This window comes from Macaca mulatta, chromosome 20, assembly GCF_049350105.2.
Source record: "Macaca mulatta isolate MMU2019108-1 chromosome 20, T2T-MMU8v2.0, whole genome shotgun sequence".
In the NCBI taxonomy this organism is placed as follows: Eukaryota; Metazoa; Chordata; class Mammalia; order Primates; family Cercopithecidae; genus Macaca; species Macaca mulatta.
This window is the reverse complement of record NC_133425.1, coordinates 83,910,446-83,931,950: the sequence shown is the minus strand read 5'-3', so window position 1 is coordinate 83,931,950 and position 21,505 is coordinate 83,910,446. Positions and strand designations below refer to the sequence as shown.

Genomic DNA, 21,505 nt, shown 5'->3' with positions numbered 1-21,505 from the left:
GCAAAACACCTTTGTCCCTCCCAGGCGTCAGACTGACTTCAGCGTTTCTTGTTGCTATTTTGTTTTGCTTTGTTTTTGAGATGGAGTTTCACTCTGTCCCCAGGCTGGAGGACAGTGGCGCGATCTCAGTTCACCGCAACCTTTGCCTCCCAGGTTTAAGTGATTTTCCTGCCTCGGCCTCCCACGTAGCTGGTATTCTAGGCGTGCATCAGCACGCGCAACTAAGTTCTGTATTTTTAGTAGAGACGGGGTTTCACCATGTTGGCCAGGATGGTCTTGATCTCTTGACCTCGTGATCTGCCTGCCTCAGCCTCCCAAAGTGTTGGGATTACAGGCATGAGCCACTGTGCCCGGCCTCTTGTTGCTATTTAAAGGAGGATTTGCCTAAGAACTAAATCACTTACAATCTAACACAGATCAGAAGTGACTGCCAGTGTTTCTGACCGAGACTTAAATAATCAAAGTCGCTCTGATGTTTGTGCTGCAGCTGAAGCAACATCATGTTTCCTTTTGTGAAATTAACTCTGAAATGGCCCCACGTTTAAAGAAGTAACTTTATTCCGCTTTGGTATTTCAGCTCATTTTGAAACCCAACCGTGGTCTCCTCTCTTTGCCATGTGAATTGTCCATGGATTCCGGCTGAAAGTGGTGGACCCTGGCTGGTGGGCGCAAGTGCACCACAGTTAGAGCTGGAGGCAGTCCTGCCCCATGCAGCCACTGCTGGCGCTCGGGATTTAACTACTTGGACCCTCTGTTTCCTCCTCAGTAAGACAAAGCTGGCACCAGAAGGGTTAAGATTGGAACAGACTTTCCTCAACTCTGATCCATGGAACTGTGCGTTGGTGCCAATGTTTTCATTGGTGTGCAGTGAAATGAGGAAAAGGAGTGCCAAGTGGAATAAACCACTTCATGTGGGCCGGGCGTGGTGGCTCATACCTGTGATCCCAGCACTTTGGGAGGCCAAGGCGGGAGGATCGCTTGAGCCCGGGAGTTTGAGACCAGCCTGGGCAACATAGGGAGACCTTGTCTCTATTTAAAAAAAAACCACTTTCATGGAAAAGGCTTTTTGTTCAGATATTTTGCCATCCTACTGTACTTGGTGCCAAAAAGGTGCTTTGATGAAATGTTGAGACTGTTAAGCAATAGTTTAAAAAATTAATGTCAGTATCTGGGAAAAAGTAAGGTTAGAGTCGCATGCAAACCCAGAAGTGACTGTTGACTGTTTTCTGGTTTGTGATTTTTCCGAAGTCTGGGGACACCTGTTCTGGGTGGCGCTGCCTCACTGGTGCCTTCAGGTGAACCCTGGCCGGGGGCAGGGTCCCTGGGAGGGAGCTGGGCCCAGCTGTGCAGTCCAGCCAGAGCAGAGAAGGCAGTCGGTCAACATGCAGGCCCTGCCCCAGACTTGGTCCCAGATAAAGGGATGTCCCAGGGGTTCCTTTGAGACCCTGGAGCCTGTGGCTGGTGTGCATGGGAGGAAGGGAGGTGTGAGCCAGGCGCCCAGCCCACAGGGCTGGTGGGGGATGGGGGCAGGAAGAGGCCCAGTGCCCCGCCACATAAACCTGCCAGGGCTGGGGCCCTGGAAGCCCTTTCCCCTGGGAGGGTGGCAGGGTCACTGACGGTGACCATCTGGCTGGTGCTGATGTGGAGGGTGGGGATTGGAACCACTGGGTTGGGATCCTCTGGCCATTCACTGGGAACCCCACCTTACGGGGGGAAAGGCTGGTGGCGGTCAGGCTGCAGTCAATCCCTACTGCAGCGGGTGGGTGGGGGCTCGGTGCCCTTGAGACCCCCGGTCATCCTTCTGGCCACAGGATGTCCTGCCTCTTCTGTGCCTCCTGGGTCTTGGGGGAACCAAGGGTCCTGGAGGGGAACTGTGCAGTCTCACAGCTCAAAAGGGCCAAGGTGGGGTGAGGCCAGGGTGCCTGCAGCCCGAGCACATACACATAAGCTTCATGTTTGGGCAGTCCTTACCCTCTGTCCCCTCACCTTCCTCACCCCCTGTCCCCTCACCTTCCTCGCCCTCTGTCCCCTCACCTTCCTCGCCCTCTGTCTCCTCACCTTCCTCTCCCTCTGTCCCCTCACCTTCCTCGCCCTCTGTCCCCTCAACCTTCCTCGCCCTCTGTCCCCTCACCTTCCTCGCCCTCTGTCCCCTCACCTTCCTCGCCCTCTGTCCCCTCACCTTCCTCATGCTCTGTCCCCTCACCTTCCTCTCCCTCTGTCCCCTCACCTTCCTCGCCCTCTGTTTTCTCACCTTCAGAATGAGCAGAACGGTGCAGCAATGGGCAATGGGTCTGGACAGGCGTTTCTCCAAAGACACACGGTGGCCGGTGAGCACGGGGAAGGCTGCATGGCGCTGCCCGTCACTGGAGAATGCAGATCACAGCCCCAGTGAGATGCCCCTCACATGCATTCAGAGGCTGAAGTCAGACAGTGCCCCAGCGTGTGTTGGTGGGATGTGGAGACCTGGCACGCGCTGCTGGTGGGAACAGCAAACACTGTGGCTGGTGTGGAAAGCAGGGTGACAGCACCTCAAAAGCTAAACCTCAGGCCTGGGTGCGGTGGCTCATGCCTGTAATCCCAGCACTTTGGGAGGCTGAGGTGGGAAGATTGCTTAAGTAGGGAGGTGGAGACCAGACTGGGTAACATAGTGAGATGCCGTCTCTACAAAAAGTAAAAAAAATTAGCTGGGAATGGTGGTGCGCATTCGTGGTCATTGGCACTCGTGGTCATTGGCACCCAGGAGGCTGAGGTGGGAGGACCCCTTGAGCTCAGGAGGTTGAGGCTGCAGTGCGCCGTGTTGGCACCACTGTACTCCCTCTTCCTTTGATTGGAGAGAGATGATTTCCTCATGCTGGTTGGAGACCGGAGCATCACATGTTCATGCTTTCTGAACTTTTATCTGACTTTACTTGTATTATTATTATTGCAAGGGTATAAACAAAAATAGATGCAAGATGGTCGGGCACAGGACCCCTCCCCCCCAGCTTATGAGGTGCCACTGGGATCTTTTTGCAGCCCTGGGAGGCCCTCTCTGTCCTGTGTCCCACCCTACTCCAAGTCCCTGCTGTCCTGAGTCGGGTGCAGCGGCCTCCAGGAGCCTCCTGTGGCCGCAACAAATCCACAAAGTTTGTGGCTTGCAACAAACACACCGATTCCCTCACGCACTGAGGGTGGCACTGACGTGGGTCTCGCTGACGCGGGTCTCACTGGCTGAGGTCAAGGCGTGAGCAGGGCTGGCCCCAGCTGGGAGCTCCCGAGGAGAACCAGCTCCTTGTTCTGGAAGCCTCCCTGTTCCTTGGCTCACGGCCCCTCCCCCATCTTCAAAGCCCATTGAGTCCTCCCATCCCACCTCTCTGCTGTTCTCTCCTGACCCCTCTTCCGCTGATAAGAACCTTATGGTTCCACTGTGCCCGCCGGGATGATCCAGGGTGATCTCCATATCTCAGGTCAGCTGATGAGCAACCCCAACTTCCTCTGCAGCCTTAACTCCCTTCTGCTGCGTGAGGCTGCAGCCTTCACAGGTGCACCCTGGGATGAAAACACAGGCATCTTTGGGGCCGTTCTTCTGCCGGCCACCCCTCCCCCGGCATCGTTGTCTATGTCTGCTGCCCGGATTTGAATCCGGTGCATGTGTGCACCTGAGTGGGCCTGCATCTCCTCGCAGCATCCATGCTAAGATTCTTTGTGCTAACTCACAGAGCCAGACATGGTAGCGCAGGCCCATAATCCCAGCTGCTCAGGAGGCTGAGGCTGGAGAATCGCTTGAACCTGGGAGGCAGAGGTTGTGGTGAGCCAAGATTGAGCCACTGCACTCCAGCCTGGGCGACAGAACAAGACTGTGTCTCAAAAAACAAAACAAAGAGGCCGGGCGCGGTGGCTCAAGCCTGTAATCCCAGCACTTTGGGAGGCCGAGACGGGCGGATCACGAGGTCAGGAGATCGAGACCATCCTGGCTAACAAGGTGAAACCCCGTCTCTACTAAAAAATACAAAAAACTAGCTGGGCGAGGTGGCGGGCACCTGTAGTCCCAGCTACTCGGGAGGCTGAGGCAGGAGAATGGCGTGAACCGGGAGGCGGAGTTTGCAGTGAGCTGAGATCCGGCCACTGCACTCCAGCCTGGGCAACAGAGCCAGACTCTGTCTCAAAAAAAAAAAAAACAAAAAAAAAAAACAACAAAAAAAACAAAACAAAGAAACCCCCCAAAAACTAAGCAGTTAGACTGTGTGTTATCACGTGCTGATGTTTATTCTTTACTGAACTTGGGATTAACTGGCTTCTTTGTCAACAAGGACTAAACCAAGCCACACACCCTCATGGCAGCCTCTTCCAAGTCTGAGGTGTGGTGAGGGAGGGGGAGTGCAGCCCTGAAGCGGGAGCCACCGAAGCACAAAGCGTGATGTGAGCAGGAGCCCAGCTCCCTCCAGCCACTGCAGACATTGCATCAAAAATTGCCTCAGTGTTGGCCAGGCGCGGTGGCTCATGTCTGTAATCCAAGCACTTTGGAAGGCTGAGGTGGGAGGACTGATTGAGCACAGGAGTTCGCAGACCAGCCTGGGCACTATAGTGATATCCTGTCTCTTATTTAATTAATTTATTTATTTTTCAGACCGAGTCTGGCTCTGTCGCCTGGGCTGGAGTGCAGTGGTGAGATCTCGGCTCACTGCAAGCTCCACCTCCCGGGTTCACACTATTCTCCTGCCTCAGCCTCTGGGACTTTACGAGTAGCTGGGACTACAGGCGCCGCCACCACGCCTGGCTAATTTTTTGTATTTTTAGTAGAGACGGGGTTTCACCATGTTAGCCAGGATGGTCTCGATCTCCTGATCTCGTGATCCACCTGCCTCAGCCTCCCAAAGTGCTGGGATTACAGGCGTGAGCCACTGCTCCCGGCTCCTGTCTCTTATTAATAAAATTTTCATAATAAAGAAATTGCCTTGGTGTGTTCTGTGGTGGTGTCTGTGATTGTGGGAACCAGTTTCCTTTTCTTCGGCTATTTTCAAATTTCACTGGTCCTTTAAAAAAACACACAGTAGAACTTTAAAACAATAACAACTAAAGTCGTACACAGACACCCAACAAACACCACAGCTCCTGATGGTGTGAAAAGTGGCTTTTGACTCACAGGGACTCAGGGCTGTACTGAGCAGTTTGCAAATCTCAGCTCCAATGATCATGGGGTATGAACGGACTCGCCAAGGCTACCTGCATGAAGCCACAAGTGCAGCCCACAATGATGAATCTTTGGTAGTGTTTTTGTTTTTGTTTTGTTTTGTTTTTGAGATGGAGTCTGGCTCTGTCGCTCAGACTCGAGTGCAGTGGCGCTATCTCAGCTCACTGCAAGCTCCGCCTCCTGGGTTCACGCCATTCTCCTGCCTCAGCCTCCTGAGTAGTGGGACTACAAGCACCTGCCACCACGCCTGGCTAATTTTTTGTGATTTTAGTAGAGATGGGGTTTCACCGTGTTAGCCAGTATGGTCTCGATCTCCTGACTTCATGATCCGCCCGCCTCGGCCTCCCAAAGTGCTGGGATTACAGGTGTGAGCCACCGCGCCCAGCCTGTTTTTTTTTTTTTTTTTTCAGACAGAGTCTCGCTCTGTTGTCCAGGCTAGAGCACAGTGGTACGATCTTGGCTCACTGTAACCTCCGCCTCCCAGATTCAAGTGGCTCTCCCACCTCAGCCTCCCGAGCAGCTGGTACTACAGGCGCCTGCCACCACGCCTGGCTGACTTTTGTATTTTTAGTAGAGATGGGGTTTCACCATATCGGCCAGGCTGGTCTCGATCTCCTGACCTTGTGATCTGCCTGCCCCAGCCTCCGAAAGTGCTGGGATTACAGGTGTGAGCCACCGTGCCCAGCCTAGCCCATCTTCGAAGAATGAGAAAAGTCAGCTGTCATGCTGGATGGAGTGTCCCATCAACTTCTCATTCAAGAATTATGGCACAATAAAGGCTTTTCAGATAAAACAGGAGTATAGTTTTGCATAGTCAGACTTTCATTAATGGAACATCGACAGAATGCTATTAAGGAAGAAAGAACGCAATGCCAGGAAGTTGTGCTGGGATGGCTTGTGACCCAGCACCACCATCCATGGCCAGGCGGCATTTGAGGGGGCTGCACCTGCCTGCCAGGTGCGCTGGAGCTGCCTATCCACCTGCTGCTGGCACCTGGTGCCTCCCATTCCCGCCCCGCCCATCCAGTGGGTGTGAGCCTCATCTCCTCATTTATAATTTGCCCTCCCCTGACGACATCTTCCCACCAGGCTCCTCCTTGTCTCCGGCCTTCCTGTGGGATGTGCAGACACCAGATCCCAAGCCAGGACTCGAAATTTCAAGCCCAGGCTCTGGAGACTTCCTTGCCACCTCCATGTTTGATTCTGGAAGGAAGGAGGGGCCAGCTCTCTGGCCCTTCCCACCAGATGGCAGGAGGGAGACTTGCTGGCTCTGTGCCCCTTCGGAGCCCCCAGTTGGCAGGGTCTAACGAGGCGTGCAGCCAGCTGGTTAATGGGGAGAACCTGGGGGGAGGTGACAGCAGCCAGAGTGACAGTTGCCCAACAACCCATGTGCCCAGGCCAGGCAGGCTGGTGGGGGAGACCCGTTACAGGGGGCATGAGAGCACAGCCCATAGGGAGGGCCCCCAGCCTCTTGAGAGGCCCATGCCTACTTTCCACAGCCAGAGACCCTGTTAGGGCCAAGGGCGGGCCACCCACACGCAGCCTCCGAGCTGTCCTGAGGTCGGCAACTAGCAGGACTTTTCCGGTCACAACCTTGCCGACCAAAACGTGATCTGGTCCAGCAAGGATAAAGTAAGGAAAGCAGCAGGAACCAGCAGATGGCGAGGAAGGTGATCCCTAGCTGCCTCGTTCTCTGGCGTAACACAGTCCCACCAGCGCCATGACAGTTTCCAAATACCACGGCAACGGCCTGGAAGTTACCACCGTTTTACATGGCAATGACGGGGAAGTTATTGTCCCTTGCCTAGAAAGTTCTAAGTAACAGCCAGGTGCGGTGCTCGTGCCTGTAATGCCAGCACTGTGGGAGGCCAAGGCAGGTGGATCACCTGAGGTCAGGAGTTCGAGACCAGCCTGACCAACATGGTGAAACCCTGTCTCTACTTAAAATACAAAAATTAGCCGGGCGTGGTGGCAGGCTCCTGGAATCCCAGCTACTTGGGAGGCTGAGGCAGGAGAATCGCTTGAACCCGGGAGGCGGAGCTTGCAGTGAGCCGAGATCGCGCCACTGCACTCCAGCCTGGGTGACAGAGGAAGACTCTGTCTCAAAAAAAAAAAAAAAAAAAAAAAGAAAGAAAAAGAAAGTCCTAAGTAACCTGCTCCTCAATTTGCATTAACCCATCCTTTAATTTGCATGTAATTGAAAGTGGTTTAAGTGGTTATAACTACAGTGGCCAAGAGCACGGTGGACTCTGGGCGCACTGCCAGGGAGTTAGCCTCGCTCTGCAAAGAGTAAAATTGTTTAGTAACAGACTGCTGCCGTCTAACACCCCAGCCCGCCCTTGAATTCTTTCCCAGCTAAGCCTCAATCGCGTGGCCCACCTGTCCTGCATCAAGAAGAGAATCAAGGCCACGTGCTGCCGGCTCACGGCAATAACAGGGCATGTGGGGCTTGGGTCTCTGGCTCGGGCACCACACCTGCCTGGCTCTGCCTCAGGCTGGTGGCAGATGCCCATGAGAGCATATGAGACCTTCTCTGAGCCATCAGCGGCCTCCTGGGGGGAGCTGGGCTCTGCAGGAGGAGCCCAGAATTTTAGACTGGAGTTAGGGTGTGTGCCATGCCTGCTCCAGCTTCTCCCAGCTGCTTGGGGCTTGTGGTTCAACATGGAGGACCAGGATACCAAGGCCCTCGTCACACTTCCCTGACCCTTTGCGCCTCCTGCCTGCACGTACCACATTCTCCTAGGCATTCCTTCAGGCTCAGCCTGTGCCCTGCGTTTGAGGGTGGGGCTACTGCCCTCGACACCCTGTTCACCAGGAGCATCAGAGAAGGGGAGGGCCAAGCATGCACTCTGTGCAGGGCAGGACATGGCCCCTGGGCAGAGATCTGGGTCTGGCTCTCTCCCTGCCCTGTCCCTGCCTCAGCTGACGAAGGCCTGGTGAGCAGGGCTGTGTCTGCTCCTGCTGGTGAGCTAGTGGAGTCGGCGCCCACGGTCTGGGCACCTGCTGTGTGTGCAGTTCTCACACCTGCCAGAGAGCAATCTGCTGGGAGCTGGTTAAAGGCAGATTCCCAGGCCCTGGCTGGCAGGGAGGGAAGCAGCCAGACAGAACTACACTTTGGTCAGCGCTGCGGAGGCCGGGGGCTCTGAGGGGACCCTGGGGCCAGATGGGGAGGCCATGCCGGCGTGAAGGCCGCCGTGTGCAAGGCAGGGCTTGGGCTGTGTGTGTTTCCCTTGCATCTTGATGGTTACTCCTGTGACCCTGGGCAAGTCGCCGTACCTGTGAGCCCCCTGCTCCCTGCCCAAGGACAGCATCAGAGGATGTGCCTCCAGGCTCGTGTTGGAAGCAGCCTGGAGCAGCCCTGTGAGGTTGGGATTCTGTCGGGTTCGCCACTCTCCCCAGGTCCGGGCCGTCTGGCGGCCAAGCTCCTCCCGGATGGCCGGTCACCTCCCCTGCCCCTTCCCTCACTGTGGAAATGGATGCTGTGAGACCTCCTGCTCTGCACCTCCCTCCTCCATGCGTCCTGCCCTAACCCTAACCCCAGCCTGGAGCTCCCGACCCTCCCCGCCCCTGCCTGGCTCACCTTTGAGACACTCCCAGCCCGAGGTCCCGAGAAGAGTTTTGTCCACAGCCACACGGTTTGCTGTTCTCTTCACCTCTCCCAGGTGCCTCCAAGGAGGAGGGGGTTGGGTGTTGAGGGGGTGGGGCCGCCTCCTCCCACCCCTCCTCCCACCCTTCCTCCCTCCCCCTCTGCAACGCCCCTGCAGATGCCTCCTGGCGTCCTGAGGCTCCGCCTGAGACTCCAAAGCTGGGCTCTCCCAGGGGCAGGCTGGGGGAGGAGCAGGTGCGGATGGGTTTTCAGAGCAGACCCATCCTATGGTTGTCGGCTCATGCAGCCCCCCAGCCACAGATGATGTCCTGCTCTGCATGTTGGTGTCCCGGTGTGGGAGACAGGGCCAGCAGCCGGGGCCCTGTCCATTCCCACCCTTCCTCAGGCAGGCCGGGGTGGGCTTCTGCTGGGCCTGAGCTTTCTGTAAGCCAGGGCGTGGCTGGGAGCCAGAACCCAGCAGTATGGTTGGTGGTCAAGAACCCTTGGGTGCTGAAAGCCGGCAGTGGGACATGCCTCGGCCCAGCTGTGGCCGCCAGGTGCCTGGGCAGGAGGCGTGTTCCGATGGAACCTTGGTGCCCTCGTGCATAGTCAGGGCAGCCAGCCCATGGTGTGGCTGAGGGGCCAGTCGCTGTGCCTGGCAGACAAAGGGGCCTCAGGAGGGCCAGGCTGCCCTGCATTTTCTCGTGGACGTTGAGTCCCAAGTGGTGTGAGGGACTCCCGGCAGGCTGGGCTGACCCTGCCTAGGGGTTGCCAGCCTGCACGCGGCTTTTTATTTTTTATTTTTTATTGAGACGGAGTCTCGCTCTGTCGCCCAGGCTGGAGTGCAGTGGCCGGATCTCAGCTCACTGCAAGCTCCGCCTCCCGGGTTTACGCCATTCTCCTGCCTCAGCCTCCCAAGTAGCTGGGACTACAGGCGCCCGCCACCTCGCCCGGCTAGTTTTTTGTATTTTTTAGTAGAGACAGGGTTTCACCGTGTTAGCCAGGATGGTCTCGATCTCCTGACCTCGGGATCCGCCCGTCTCGGCCTCCCAAAGTGCTGGGATTACAGGCATGAGCCACCGCGCCCGGCCCTGCACGAGGCTTTGAGCTGTACGCAGCTCAGGTAGACGGGGGCAGAAGCCCTCCCGGAAGGAGGAGGGTGGAGGTGGGAGGCCAATCTTGTGCAGGGCAGGGGAGAGGCGCAGCCTGGCTGGGTGGCCCCAAGGGGGAACTTTTAAGCCAGTCTTGAGGGAAGAAGGAGTTTCACAGGTAAAGGTGCGGGGAGGGGAAGTGGGGGAGGGGGAAGGGGAGTGGGGGGAGGAGGGGGGAGGGAGCAGCTTGGAATGCAGGGGTCTGAGCAGCTCAGTCACACAAGGGACTCAGTGGACAGTGTGACTGGAGAGTGGGCTGTGATGGTGGCTGTGTGCCATGTGCCACGAGTGGACCGTGTGGCTGTGACAGTGGGAGTGACTGCTGGGCATGGGGAGACCAGTGGACCATGTGGCTGTGACAGTGGGAGTGACTGCTGGGCGTGGGGAGACCAGTGGACCGTGTGGCTGGGACAGTGGGAGTGACTGCTGGGCGTGGGGAGACCAGTGGACCGTGTGGCTGGGACAGTGGGAGTGACTGCTGGGCGTGGGGAAGGGTTGGCTGTTTTGTCTGTGGTCCACACACACCCTGTGACTTCAATGGATGCAGGCCCCTCCTTGGTGCCGGCCACTTGTGGGTGCCTGGGAGGCAGAGGTCCAGCAGGCGCAGCCCCAGCTTTCACAGGAGATAGGCCAGTAGGCAACGGGCAAGAGGACAGAGATGCAGAGTGACCGTTCCCACACGGAGTGAACCGGGGACAGAAATGCAGAGAGACCGTTCCTACACAGAGTGAGCCGGGGACAGAGATGCAGAGTGACCGTTCCCATACGGAGTGAGCCGGGGACAGAGATGCAGAGTGACCGTTCCTACATAGGAAGAGAACTGGGGACAGAGATGCAGAGTGACCGTTCCTACACGGAGTGAGCCGGGGACAGAGATGCAGAGTGACCGTTCCTACACGGAGTGAGCCGGGGACAGAGATGCAGAGTGACCGTTCCCACACGGAGTGAGCCGGGGACAGAGATGCAGAGTGACCGTTCCTATGCGGGAAGTGAGCCGTGGACAGGTCTGAGGGCCAGATAAGCTGACAGCCGGATGACAAGGGCAGCCTCCGAGGAGGAAAGAGGGCATCAGGAGGCACTGCCTGGAGCAGCCAGCTGCAGCAGGGGGTCCAGAGAGTGGTGGACTTGGCGGGGTCGGGGGCTGCCGTCAGGAGAGGCCACCGTCGGGAGGCTCCTCTCCTCTGTGCGGAGGTAGAGAAGGGGGGACTTCTGATCTTTGAAGGTGGGGCCAGTAACGAAGGGGTTTCACATGTGAAGCACAGGCACCCGGGGGTGGGGCCGGGCCTCAGAGCAGGGGAGAGGGGAGAGGTGGCAGCTGTGTGGGGAGTGGACCCTCGAGATTTGGAAGCGGCTGTTCAGAGAGACCCAAGGGTGAAGTCCCAGGCCTGGGAGTCGGCGATGGTGGATGGGTTTGGGAAGCGGTGGGTTTTGGACAAATCAAGCATTGCTTTGACAATGAAGGGTGAGTGCTCTCCCCCTTCAGGGGCGGGGGCCAGTGAGGACGCCTGTGCAGGTGAGGGGAGGAGACAGTGAGCCAGGGGGATACTTGCACAGGTAAGGGGAGACAGGTGGGACAAGGGGATGCCTGCACAGGTGTGGGGAGGACAGGTGGACTGGCGGGGGGTGGGAGGGAAGCCTGCGCAGGTGTGGGCAGAAGTCACAGGTGTGTGGGAGGTGCAGTCACTCACGGTACATCAAGGGCCTGGAGGGACACCGGGGCTGTAGGTCTGCAGGTCTAGGGCTCAGAGGACGGGTGGCTGCACTAGAGAATTAGTGGAGAGAAGACCATGAGCCCACCCCAGGAGTGTGGAGGGAGAACTTCAAGGGGAGACCGGGGCAGACTCAGAGCCTTGAACCTGGCTCAGCAGAGAACCAGCTGGGGGGGCGAGGGGGCATCTGCGAGCAGGGCTGGCAGCTTCCTGGGGAGAGTCGGAGAAGGCCTGGGCCACCACCGCGTCAGTGGCTGCAGGGGAGGCATAGGGTGGAGGTCCAGGCGGGGGTCTGGTCGGGGGGGACTGGGGTGATGGCTTGAGGGAGTAGGGGTGACTGACGGCGTCTGCCAGGTGTGGGGGCCCCAGGGTCTGTGCAGAAGACGCGAGCCAGAGGCGAGTCCTGGGTGCAGTGGGGACGGGCTCTGGCCGCACGCAAATTACCTGGGATGGGCGAGGGCAGCGGTACCCAGCCCTGCATGCTAGGGGCAGTGGGGGGTCATGCAAGCCAGGAAAGGTGCAGGGCCCTTCATGAGGCTCAGTGTGCTGCCCTAAAGCTTCGCGTCCGGGCCATGGTGGGGCTCTCTGGGGTGACTTCAGGTCTGGGTCCCGGTCACATGGTCCTTGTTGCCTGAGGTGAGCTCCCAGAAAGGGCTGCAGGGCCCAGGAACTCCCACTCCTGTGGTGCAGGGTGGGTTTGTGCAGCGCTGCTGGGCTCTGTCTTCCAGCCTCTCCTCTGTGTCTTCCATTACGGGGCCTCACTTGGTCAGGTTTGGGGTGGGGCTCAAGGTGGGTGAGGACGCTGGAGTTTTTTTTGCCCCTTTGAGCACCTGTCGCTCACCAGAGACTGTATCCTTAAAAGTTTCTAGGCACCTTTAAGAAGTTTACTTTTAAATGAACACACAGTTTACAACCCCCACCAAGGTTTCTATTTCTTTTTTTTTTTTTTTTTTTTTTTTTTTTTTTGTGAGACGGAGTCTCACGCTGTTGCCCAGGCTGGAGTGCAGTGGCGCGATCTCGGCTCACTGCAAGCTCCGCCTCCCGGGTTCCCGCCATTCTCCTGCCTCAGCCTCCTGAGTAGCTGGGACTACAGGCGCCCGCCACCGCGCCCGGCTAATTTTTTGTATTTTTAGTAGAGACGGGGTTTCACCGTGGTCTCGATCTCCTGACCTTGTGATCCGCCCGCCTCGGCCTCCCAAAGTGCTGGGATTACAGGCTTGAGCCACCGCGCCCGGCCCAAGGTTTCTATTTCTTAGAACATCTTGTACCCTCTGCCTGCACCTGGGGAGGACCTGGGGGCAGAGCCTCCTGAACCCTCCATGCAAATTCATGTAGAACAATGCAAATGACGAGCAGGCTGAGGGGTCCGTGCCTCCCGTCCCCATGATCACCTGGCCTTCAACAAAAGGGGTGTCTGTGAGGAAGAGGCTGCTTGCCTTCCCTGGAGCTCAGGCCCCTGGGAGGGGGTGGGAGCCCTGTCTGTCCAGTGGCCTTGGCCACAGGCCCCATCTGGCCAGACACCCTAGTGGGCAGGTGGACAAAGACACCAGGGACCACTGAAAGCGTTGCAGACCCAGGCCCAGGAGCTGCGGGCGGGAGAGTGAGCCCTGGACCGGCTGGGAAGTGCCTTGGGCTTCTGAGGCGAGACCACTGCCTCGTTCGCTTGCACTCACCAGGGCTGCTGGGCAAAGCCGAAAAAAATGCAGCTAGTTCAAGTAGAGCTGGAAATGGGCTGGGAATGGTGGCTCGCGCCTGTAGCCCTAATGCTTTGGGAGGCTGAGGCTGGAGGAGCACTGGAGGTCAGGAGTTTGAGACCATCTTGGGCAAGACCTTGTCTCTATAAAAATTTGTTAAATTAGCCAGGTGTGGCGGGTCAAGCCTGTAGTCCCAGCTAGTCGGGAGGCTGAGGCAGGAAGATGGTTTCGGCCCAGGAGTTTGAGGCTGCAGGTGACTTACGATCGTGCCACTGAACTCCAGCCTTGGGGAACAGAGCAAGACCTCAGCTCTAAAAAAAAATAGGGTTGGCCAGCCTGGGCAACATAGCAAGACACCATTTCTACAAAAAATACGAAAATTAGCTGGGCATGGTGGTGTACACCTGGAGCCCCAGCTACTCAAGAGGCTGAGGTGGGAGAATCACTTGAGCCCACAAGGTCAAGGCTGCAGTGAGCTGTGAGTGTGCCACTGCACTCCAGCCTGGGCAAGAGAGTGAGACCCCGTTTCCAAAAATAAAAAAAATAGCCGGGCGCGGTGGCTCACGCCTGTAATCCCAGCACTTTGGGAGGCCGAGGCGGGCGGATCACAAGGTCAGGAGATCGAGACCACGGTGAAACCCCGTCTCTACTAAAAATACAAAAAATTAGCTGGGCGCGGTTGTGGGCGCCTGTAGTCCCAGCTACTCAGGAGGCTGAGGCAGGAGAATGGCGTGAACCCGGGAGGCGGAGCTTGCAGTGAGCCGAGATTGCGCCACTGCACTCCAGCCTGGGCGACAGAGCGAGACTCCATCTCAAAAAAAAAAAATAAATAAAAAAAATAAAGTGACGTCGGGAATGGAGAAATGTTTTTGTTCTCCAGTGAGAAAGCACGATGGAGGCTGCCCACAGCCGCCCAGCTGCAAACGGCAAGGTGACGCCGTGGCTCACTGTGGTCAGCCACGTATTCCCTCAGTGTTGCCGGCCCATACAGCCCAGCACGGCAGGGAAGACAGGATGGGGTGCCCTGGTCCTTGCACCGACTCCGCCATCACACAGCTGTCCCCAGCCCTGGTTCTGAGGGAGAGGTGCACCCACCAGTGAGCATCAGGACCCCCTGGAGGCCAGGGAATGCTTTGCCCTTCGTTTTCCTCTCCTGTCCACCTACTCGCCCATTCTTCCCCCCCTTTGGCGACCACAGGGCTTCATCCTCCCCAGGGCGCCCCCACCCCTGCCATCCCTGGTGGTCTGTGACTGGATGGGGGACATCGGACCCCCAGGACCATGGAGGGTTGGGGGATGGTCAGCCAGGACAGTGCCTTTCCCTTCTGTGTCTGGTGGCCAAGTAGACCGCGGAGAGGGTCAGCAGTGCGGAGGCTGCCCTCCCTAGGGGTTTATGGACAGGGGTGGGGTGGAGTGGGCCCAGAGCGGCTGGCCCTGCAGTGGTTCAGTGTGTGCTGTGGTCTCCAACCTGAGGGTCGGTCTAGCTCTTAGCACCACCTGCGGTGTGACTCCTGCAGGGGCCCAGCCACTCTGGGCCGCAGGGGCCTGTGTACAAACCGGGGGTGGAGGTGGCGCTGGCTGCGTGTGCCTGCCGGCTCAGAGAACTAGGCTGGTCCACCACCATGCTCATCAAACTGTACTTCTTTATTAAGTGCCAAGGGTCCAGGCGGGCGCTGTCCCTTGCGAGCCCCTCCGCCCAGGCCTGTGCATGGCGGGGTTCCCAGGAGCCAGAGTCCGTACGGCCTGGGGGCGGCCCCCCCCCCGCCTCGCCGGGGGGCGTGCAAAGCGTCTGCGGCTGTAGTGTGGCGCTCACTTCACGTGCTCGGCGGCGTGCGAGGAGCAGTAATACTTCTTGTGGGCGATGAAGGTGGACAGGCTGCTGAACTTGATGTTGCAAAGGCGGCAGTACCGGTGGTTGCCGTTGGGTAGGGGCGCCGGCGTGCCCTTGCTGGGGGTCTGGACGCCCTTGTCCGAGTAGGAGGGGGGCGCCGGCGCGGGTGGCACGGCCTCGGGCGCGGCGGCCGGGGACGGGGGCGGGCCCGGCGGCGGCTCCTGGAGCTCCGGGCCGAGGCCGTCCCGGGGGCCGCGGGGCTCGGGCTGCGGGGAGGCGGCGGGCGCAGGTGCGGGCGAGGGGCCGCGGTCGGCCGGCGTCCGGGCCTCGACCCCCGGGCCGGCCAGGGGTGCGCCGAGCAGCAGGCCGTGCGCCAGGCGGAAATGCTCCAGCAGGTCCCCGCGCACCGGGCCGTTCGGGGGGCAGTAGGGGCAGGCGGCGGCGGGGAGGCCGAGCGCGCCGGGCGGTGGCGCAGCGGGGCACGAGTACTTCTTGTGCGCCAGGTAGGCCTCGAGGCTGTGGAAGCTCACGCGGCAGGCCGTGCACTCGTGGTAGTCGGCCAGCGCTGGTGCCGAGGCTCCGGCGGGCGGGCGCCGCGGCTTCTTGCTTAAGTCGATGGGACCGTCGGCCGCCGGGCCTGGCGAGCGCGCAGGGGCGGTGCCGGGGCCGCTTCCGCTTCCGCTTCCGGGCCGCGGCGACTCGGGCGCGGGGGCGTGGCCGGGCGGCGGGGGGGGCGGGGCGCCGGCCGCGTGCAGCTCGTAAAGCTTGCGGCGTCTGCGCGTGCGCACGGGCGCGACTGGGGCGGGGGCCGGGGGCACGGCCGGCCCGGGGGTTCCCGGGGGCGCGGCCGGGCGGCGCGGCGGCGGGTCGTGGCGCGAGGCGCAGTAGTAGCGCTTGTGCACGCTGTAGGTCTCGTGGCGGCTGAAGCGGATGTTGCAGGCCTCGCACAGCGTGCGGCTGGGGTCGTCCTCTGCGTCGTCCACGGAGCTACCCGGGCTCTGGCTGCCCTCGCTGCCCCGGCCGCCCGCGCCGTCCTCGGGCGTGGCCGCACCCCCGGCCCCGTCCTCGCGCGCTCCGGGGCCCGGGGACGAGCGCGGCGCGTCGGGCTCGGCGGGCGGGCCAGGGGGCGCGCGGGCCGGGCCGGGGGGCGCCTTGGGTCTGCGCGCGGCGGGCGCGTCCTCGGGCGCGCGGCGGCCCGAGCAGTAGAGGCGCTTGTGCACGTAGTAGTTGTTGACGTTGCTAAAGGTGATCTCGCACTCGAAGCACGTAGCGCCCTTGGGGGCCCCCGCGAAGAGCCCGGTCTGCGCGCCGCCGGCTCCCGCGCCCGCGCCTTGCTGCAGCCTGCTGTGCACCAGCTCGGACATCTTGGCCAGGATCTCCGAGGCTGGGGGCGCCGCATCGGGCCCGAACACGTACTGCGGCAGGAACAGGGCCCCGGCCAGGCTCAGCTCGCCTGGCACCGGGCTGGAGACCGGCGTGGGGCTGGACAGCTCGGCCTTCACCCTGGCCGGGGCGGGGCTGCGAGGCGACGGCGTCCGCGACGGGGCCTGGGGCCCAGGCTCTCCGGTGCCCGGGGCGCGGGCGGCCTCCGGCTCCTCCACCGCCTCCAGCTTGATGCTCCTGGGGGCCGCCGGGGGCCCGCTGCTGCCTCCATTCTGGGGGGCTGCTCTGGCCTCTCCGTTGGTGGCCTCTGCCAGGGCCTTTCTGTCCAGTCCTGGCGATGGGGTGGGCGCCAGACCCAGGTCCGCAGAGGCCAGGGGGCCGTGCAGCGTCGTGTGCTGCTGCTGGAAGCTACCCAGACTGTCTGCAGAGAGACCGCAGGGGTGGCACCTCAGGCCTGGGGCAGGACTTGGCCGGTCAGAGCTGAAGGGCGAGCTCCGGGAGGGGACGGGTGGGCGGAAATGGTTTACACCTGTCTTGGGCGACAAGCCCGCTCCCTTCCCTCTGCTCAGGGGGCCCAAGGGGCAGGGGGTGGCCCCCACAGGGCTGCTCACCTGGGGGCAGCTTGGTTGCTGGGTGTCCGGCCCCTGGCGAGTAGATCTCACCCTTGGAGCCTGGCTGGCAGACCATGTGGTTGGTGACCAGGTGGCTGTAGAGGATGTCCCTTGTGGTGGAGATGAAGCCACAGCTGTGGCAGACACCTGTGGGCCATGGCGAGTTGGTCAGGGCCCAGGGCGGAGGGCGGGCCCCACACATCCCCCGGCCCCTGTGGCGCCTACCGCTCAGCGTGTCCGTGTGCACCTTGAGGTGCCGCTCGCAGTTGGCCTTGGTGGTGAAGGCCGACAGGCAGATCAGGCACACGAAGGGCCGCTCTCCTGGAACACAGGGCGCATAAGAGCGGTGCCCGGGCCAGCTTGACCTTGGGACTCCAGGGACGAGGAAGGCAACTGGGCCAGGGCCATGAACTGTGCCGGAGCGGGGGACCCAGTGCTGAAGGCTCTTTACACCCCTCCCCCTCCTTGGCCCTTTGTCTCTCGGGACTGCAGTGGGCCCAGCCCTCAGCTGACTACCCAGATAGCCCACAGGCTGGCCTGCCTGCTCTGGGCCCCTGCGGGGGTCTTGGGTGTGCCGGAGACCACACAGGTGAATCGTGGCACTGTGGGTGCTTGCATGTGGGTTTTCCGGGGCGGCCTGCAGGACTGGGTGGGGAAGCAGCCGGCATCCTGAGGACCCGCGTCTGGGGTGGGGGCTCACCGCTGTGGGGGCTCACCGCTGTGGCTGCGCATATGGATCTCCAGGGAGCTGGCGCTGGGGCAGCTCTTGCGGCACTGGGGGAAGGGGCAGACGCGTTCGTTGGGGTAGGTCTCCTTGGGCTTCTCGTCCGCAGCAGCTGCGGCCGGGGAGCCGGCGCCCTGGCGGCTGGCACAGTAGTAGAGCAGGTGTGCTTGCAGGTTACGCTCGCTGCGGTACCAGATGCCACAGTCCTTGCAGGGGAAGACGTCTTCTGTGGGGTGGGAAGCAGGCGGGGGCAGGCTGAGGGCCAGCCGGGCAGCCAGGGCAAGGCTGTGGGCGGAGGGAGGGCCTGGCCCCGACAGACCCCACCGTCCTCCCCACCCCAGGAGCTGAGGCTTTGACCCCTCCCTGTAACCGTAAGCCTCCTGGATGGTCCTGTGACAGCCCCACTCCCTTCCGTAGATCCCAGAAGCCCTGGGACCTGTGGGGCGTGGGGTCTGAGTGAACCCCCATGGGTCCCCTTCCAGTGGTAAGCCCCATAAGGAGACGCTTTGGCCTCATGGGGGCAGAAGGAAGAAGTGGACACCGCTGGGCGAGGCTAGCATCTATGACATACTGGGGTGACCGTGTGGACCCGGGAGGCCGTGGAAGAGGAAACGTGTGTACAGATGTGCGTGCGGGTGCGTGGGAGTGCCAGGCTGCGAAGAAGACCCATGTGCACAGTCTGAGCACTCAGGCACACGATGGCTGCTGACTGGAGTTCTGGGGATGTGGGGCGTGAGACTAGGAGTGCAGAAGTTAGGAAGCCCCCATGCGCCCACACACCTGGGTGGCTCCATGTCAGCGACTGCCTGGCTGCTCAGATTTGCCACATTCACCACACTGACCCCAAATGGGCTGCTTGTAACTGTTGAGAGTTTTGGGGGCTTGCACTCTGCTTAGGGTGGTTTTGCTAGCGGGGGAGGACTTCTCTGGCATGTTCTCAGTTTGTCTTTATAGCAGTTTAAGGAATGTTCTCTGACCCAGAGCCCTGCCCCGCCATCTGCCCGTGGCCCCTTGGCTGAAGACACGGAGGGGGAGGGCCTGTTCAGCTTGGCCTTGGCCTCCGTGTGGAACCCAGGGGCCCTGGGATTCCTTATCTGGCTTTCAAGCCCGTTCCACTTAGAGCCCGATGTGATATCTGGTTTCTGCCTCTGCAGGTTAGTGCTGGTTTCTCACCCGGCTTCTCCCACGTTTATCCTGAGTCCGCAGTTAGCACGCAGGGGTGGCCCCTGCCCCCGCGCCCTCCCCCCTGCGGCCTGCTTGCCACCGCTCGCCTCTCGGGAGGAATTTCAGTGCCTGCCTGGGTGAGGTGGCTCTTCCTCCTGCACCTAGTTGTTCTGGCGACTTTTCTGGCTCACGTCTCCCTCCTGTGCTCTTGATTAATGTTTCTCAGGTTCCTTTTACTTGGGGGCTGCAGGCGGCTCTGTCCTGTCTCAGCTGAGGCCTTGAGCTGGGTCCCAGATCTGGGAGGCCACCGGGGGGGTTTGTTTCTGCATCTCCCAGGTTATTGTGGGGGCTGTTGCTGCAGGGATGTGGGGAGAGGGGCTGTGGCCGTGCAGTTTAGAAAGGCTGCCCGCCTGCTGATGACCACGGGCCAAGTCCGGTGGCCTGTGGAGGGGCCTCCAGGCAGGTGCCTCTGCATCCCGCTTCACAGGTGAGACGGGCCCAGAGTGCTGGAGGCTCAAGAATTAAACTGGATCTGACTCTGGAATTGGTTCCTACGGCTCTCCCAGAGCAGCAGCCAAGCAGCGGCTGTGCCCTGGACCTGCAGAAGCGCTAGGGCAGGAGTTAGGAGTGTCAACAAGACGTCTTGCCCTCGGTGGTGACCTTCCAAAGCAGCGTTCCCAGGACACTGCTGCCTGGGGATAAGGCATGTCAGACCCATGAGGGGGAAACCGAGGCAGAGGCTGAGCCTGGGGCACCCGCAGCTGCCCCTCAGAGATCGGGAGCTGATCTCCGCAGGCTCTGTGGGCAAGGACCCGGCTGGAGGATGGGACCCTCCCCAGCCTACTGTCCCCGCTGTCTCACTGTCTCTATCAGCGGGGCACTCCCCTGGAGTTGGGTCTCCCGGACACCCTGAGACACTACAGGGGTATCTGCTCCCCATCCTGGTGGAGTAGCACTCTGGCCTCCCATTCCCTCCGTGCCTTCTCCTTCCAGGGAAGAGACGAAGGCAGATGGGGACCCCCTTTGCTCCCGACTCCTTTCAGTCACCTGTGGCCCATGTTCTCTTTTGCCCTCCTGGCTCCCTCGGGCAGTGGCTTGCCCTGCCCAGACCCAGCCCCCAACCTGGGCTTGGGTGTTGACCTGGCCGCTCTGCCCCTTCTCTCCAGTGTCACCAGCCGTTGCCACCAGCACATAACGTGGGCCGTTATGTCCTGGGTACCAGGCACACAAGCCCAGCCCCCTCTGGCCAGGTGGCCCCTGCTCAGGCCTCCTCTCTGACCCTCACTGGAGCGGCCTCGGTCAGCGTCATGGCGACCTCTGCACTGTCAGGACCAGCAGTCATTTCTCTGCTGTTGGTCTCGCCACAGCCTGGATGTGGCAGACCACCTGCCGCCCTCCAGGGCCCCCTCTAACCTATCTCAACTCACTCTCTGTCCCTTGGGAGATGTCCCCTGTCCCCTGACTCCAGGGTCCACAGGCCCCAGGGCTCCCTGAAGTCTGTCGTTGTCCCTCGACAGACTCTGTGACATCTCTTGTGCATCTGGCAGGTGTCTTGAGGTCAGGACATTCAAAGAGTGGGGATCTGCTCCCCAGACTCCCATATGGGCCGACATCCCCCCAGTGGTCACACCAAAGCCGCACACTTGGCCCTGCAGGTCCCTTTGGCCCTAACCACTGGTTGTCTCCACCTACTTCAAGCTGTCTTCACATCTGACTTGCTCACAAGGGTCACTTTTCTTCCAGTTTTGTAACTCTTTAGTCACCAAAGCTAAACCCGAGTCTTACGTCCCCCTCCAAATGCTCTCTGGCGCAGTCCCTGTTCCCCTGGGAAGTCCCAGCTGCTGGCCGGAGCCAGACTTGCCGTGTGTCCCCTGCATGCCTTCTGCCTATCCATGGTGGCCACACGCTGTCCTTGGCCACACAGGTGCATGGGGTGCACCATCACTCTTGGCTAAGTTTTAAAAGTTTTAGCTGATACAGGGTCTTGCTGTGTTGCCCAGTCTGGTCTTGAACTCCTGGGCTCAAATGGTCCTCCTGCCTCGGCCTCCCACAGTGCTGGGATCACAGGTGTGGCTCCTGCACCTGGCTGGGGGTGAGTGACTCCTGATTCCCACAGCCACCCTCAGAGGTTCCGAGAGAGTCGCTGCAGGAGTGATGTCTGTCCACTTCAGGCGTCCCCAGGGGCAGCTCTGTCCCCAGGGACATGTGGCCACGTGTAGAGAGATTTTGGTGGCATGTGCCTCAAGTCCCAGCTACTCAGGAGGCTGAGGCAGGAGGATGGCTTGAGACTAGGACTTCATGACCATCCTGGGTAACAAAGTGAGACCTTGTCTGGAAAAACAACAGAAAACCAACAGGTGTCTTGGTTGTCACAACTTGGAGGTGGAGGTGGTGGCAGCACCTAGTGGGCCCGGGCCAGGGCTGCTGCTCACCACCCATGGTGCCCAGGAGACCTCCACTGTGGAATGACCTGGCCCCAAAC

At 60.3% G+C, this 21,505-nt stretch overlaps 1 protein-coding gene and 1 long non-coding RNA gene across 2 annotated transcripts in view; both read right to left on the bottom strand.

The window, feature by feature from the left end:
* Positions 1 to 537: 537 nt before the first annotated feature.
* On the bottom strand, positions 538 to 8,829 carry LOC144338182 (uncharacterized). Its single transcript, XR_013412066.1, has 4 exons — positions 8,751 to 8,829; positions 3,393 to 3,528; positions 2,252 to 2,473; positions 538 to 1,922 (listed from the first exon to the last, which is right to left on the bottom strand). It is a non-coding gene; the product is annotated as an uncharacterized LOC144338182 (long non-coding RNA).
* A 6,106-nt stretch (positions 8,830 to 14,935) lies between these two features.
* ZFPM1 (zinc finger protein, FOG family member 1) overlaps positions 14,936 to 21,505 on the bottom strand; it is a 76,296-nt gene continuing 69,726 nt past the window's right edge. Inside the window, exons 7-10 of the mRNA XM_028841554.2 lie at positions 17,852 to 18,085; positions 17,361 to 17,456; positions 17,136 to 17,282; positions 14,936 to 16,945 (exon numbers count right to left, since the gene is read on the bottom strand). Coding sequence (XP_028697387.2) covers positions 15,120 to 16,945; positions 17,136 to 17,282; positions 17,361 to 17,456; positions 17,852 to 18,085 — 2,303 coding nt within the window. The 3' untranslated portion in view covers positions 14,936 to 15,119. The remainder of the gene's footprint in view (positions 16,946 to 17,135; positions 17,283 to 17,360; positions 17,457 to 17,851; positions 18,086 to 21,505) is intronic.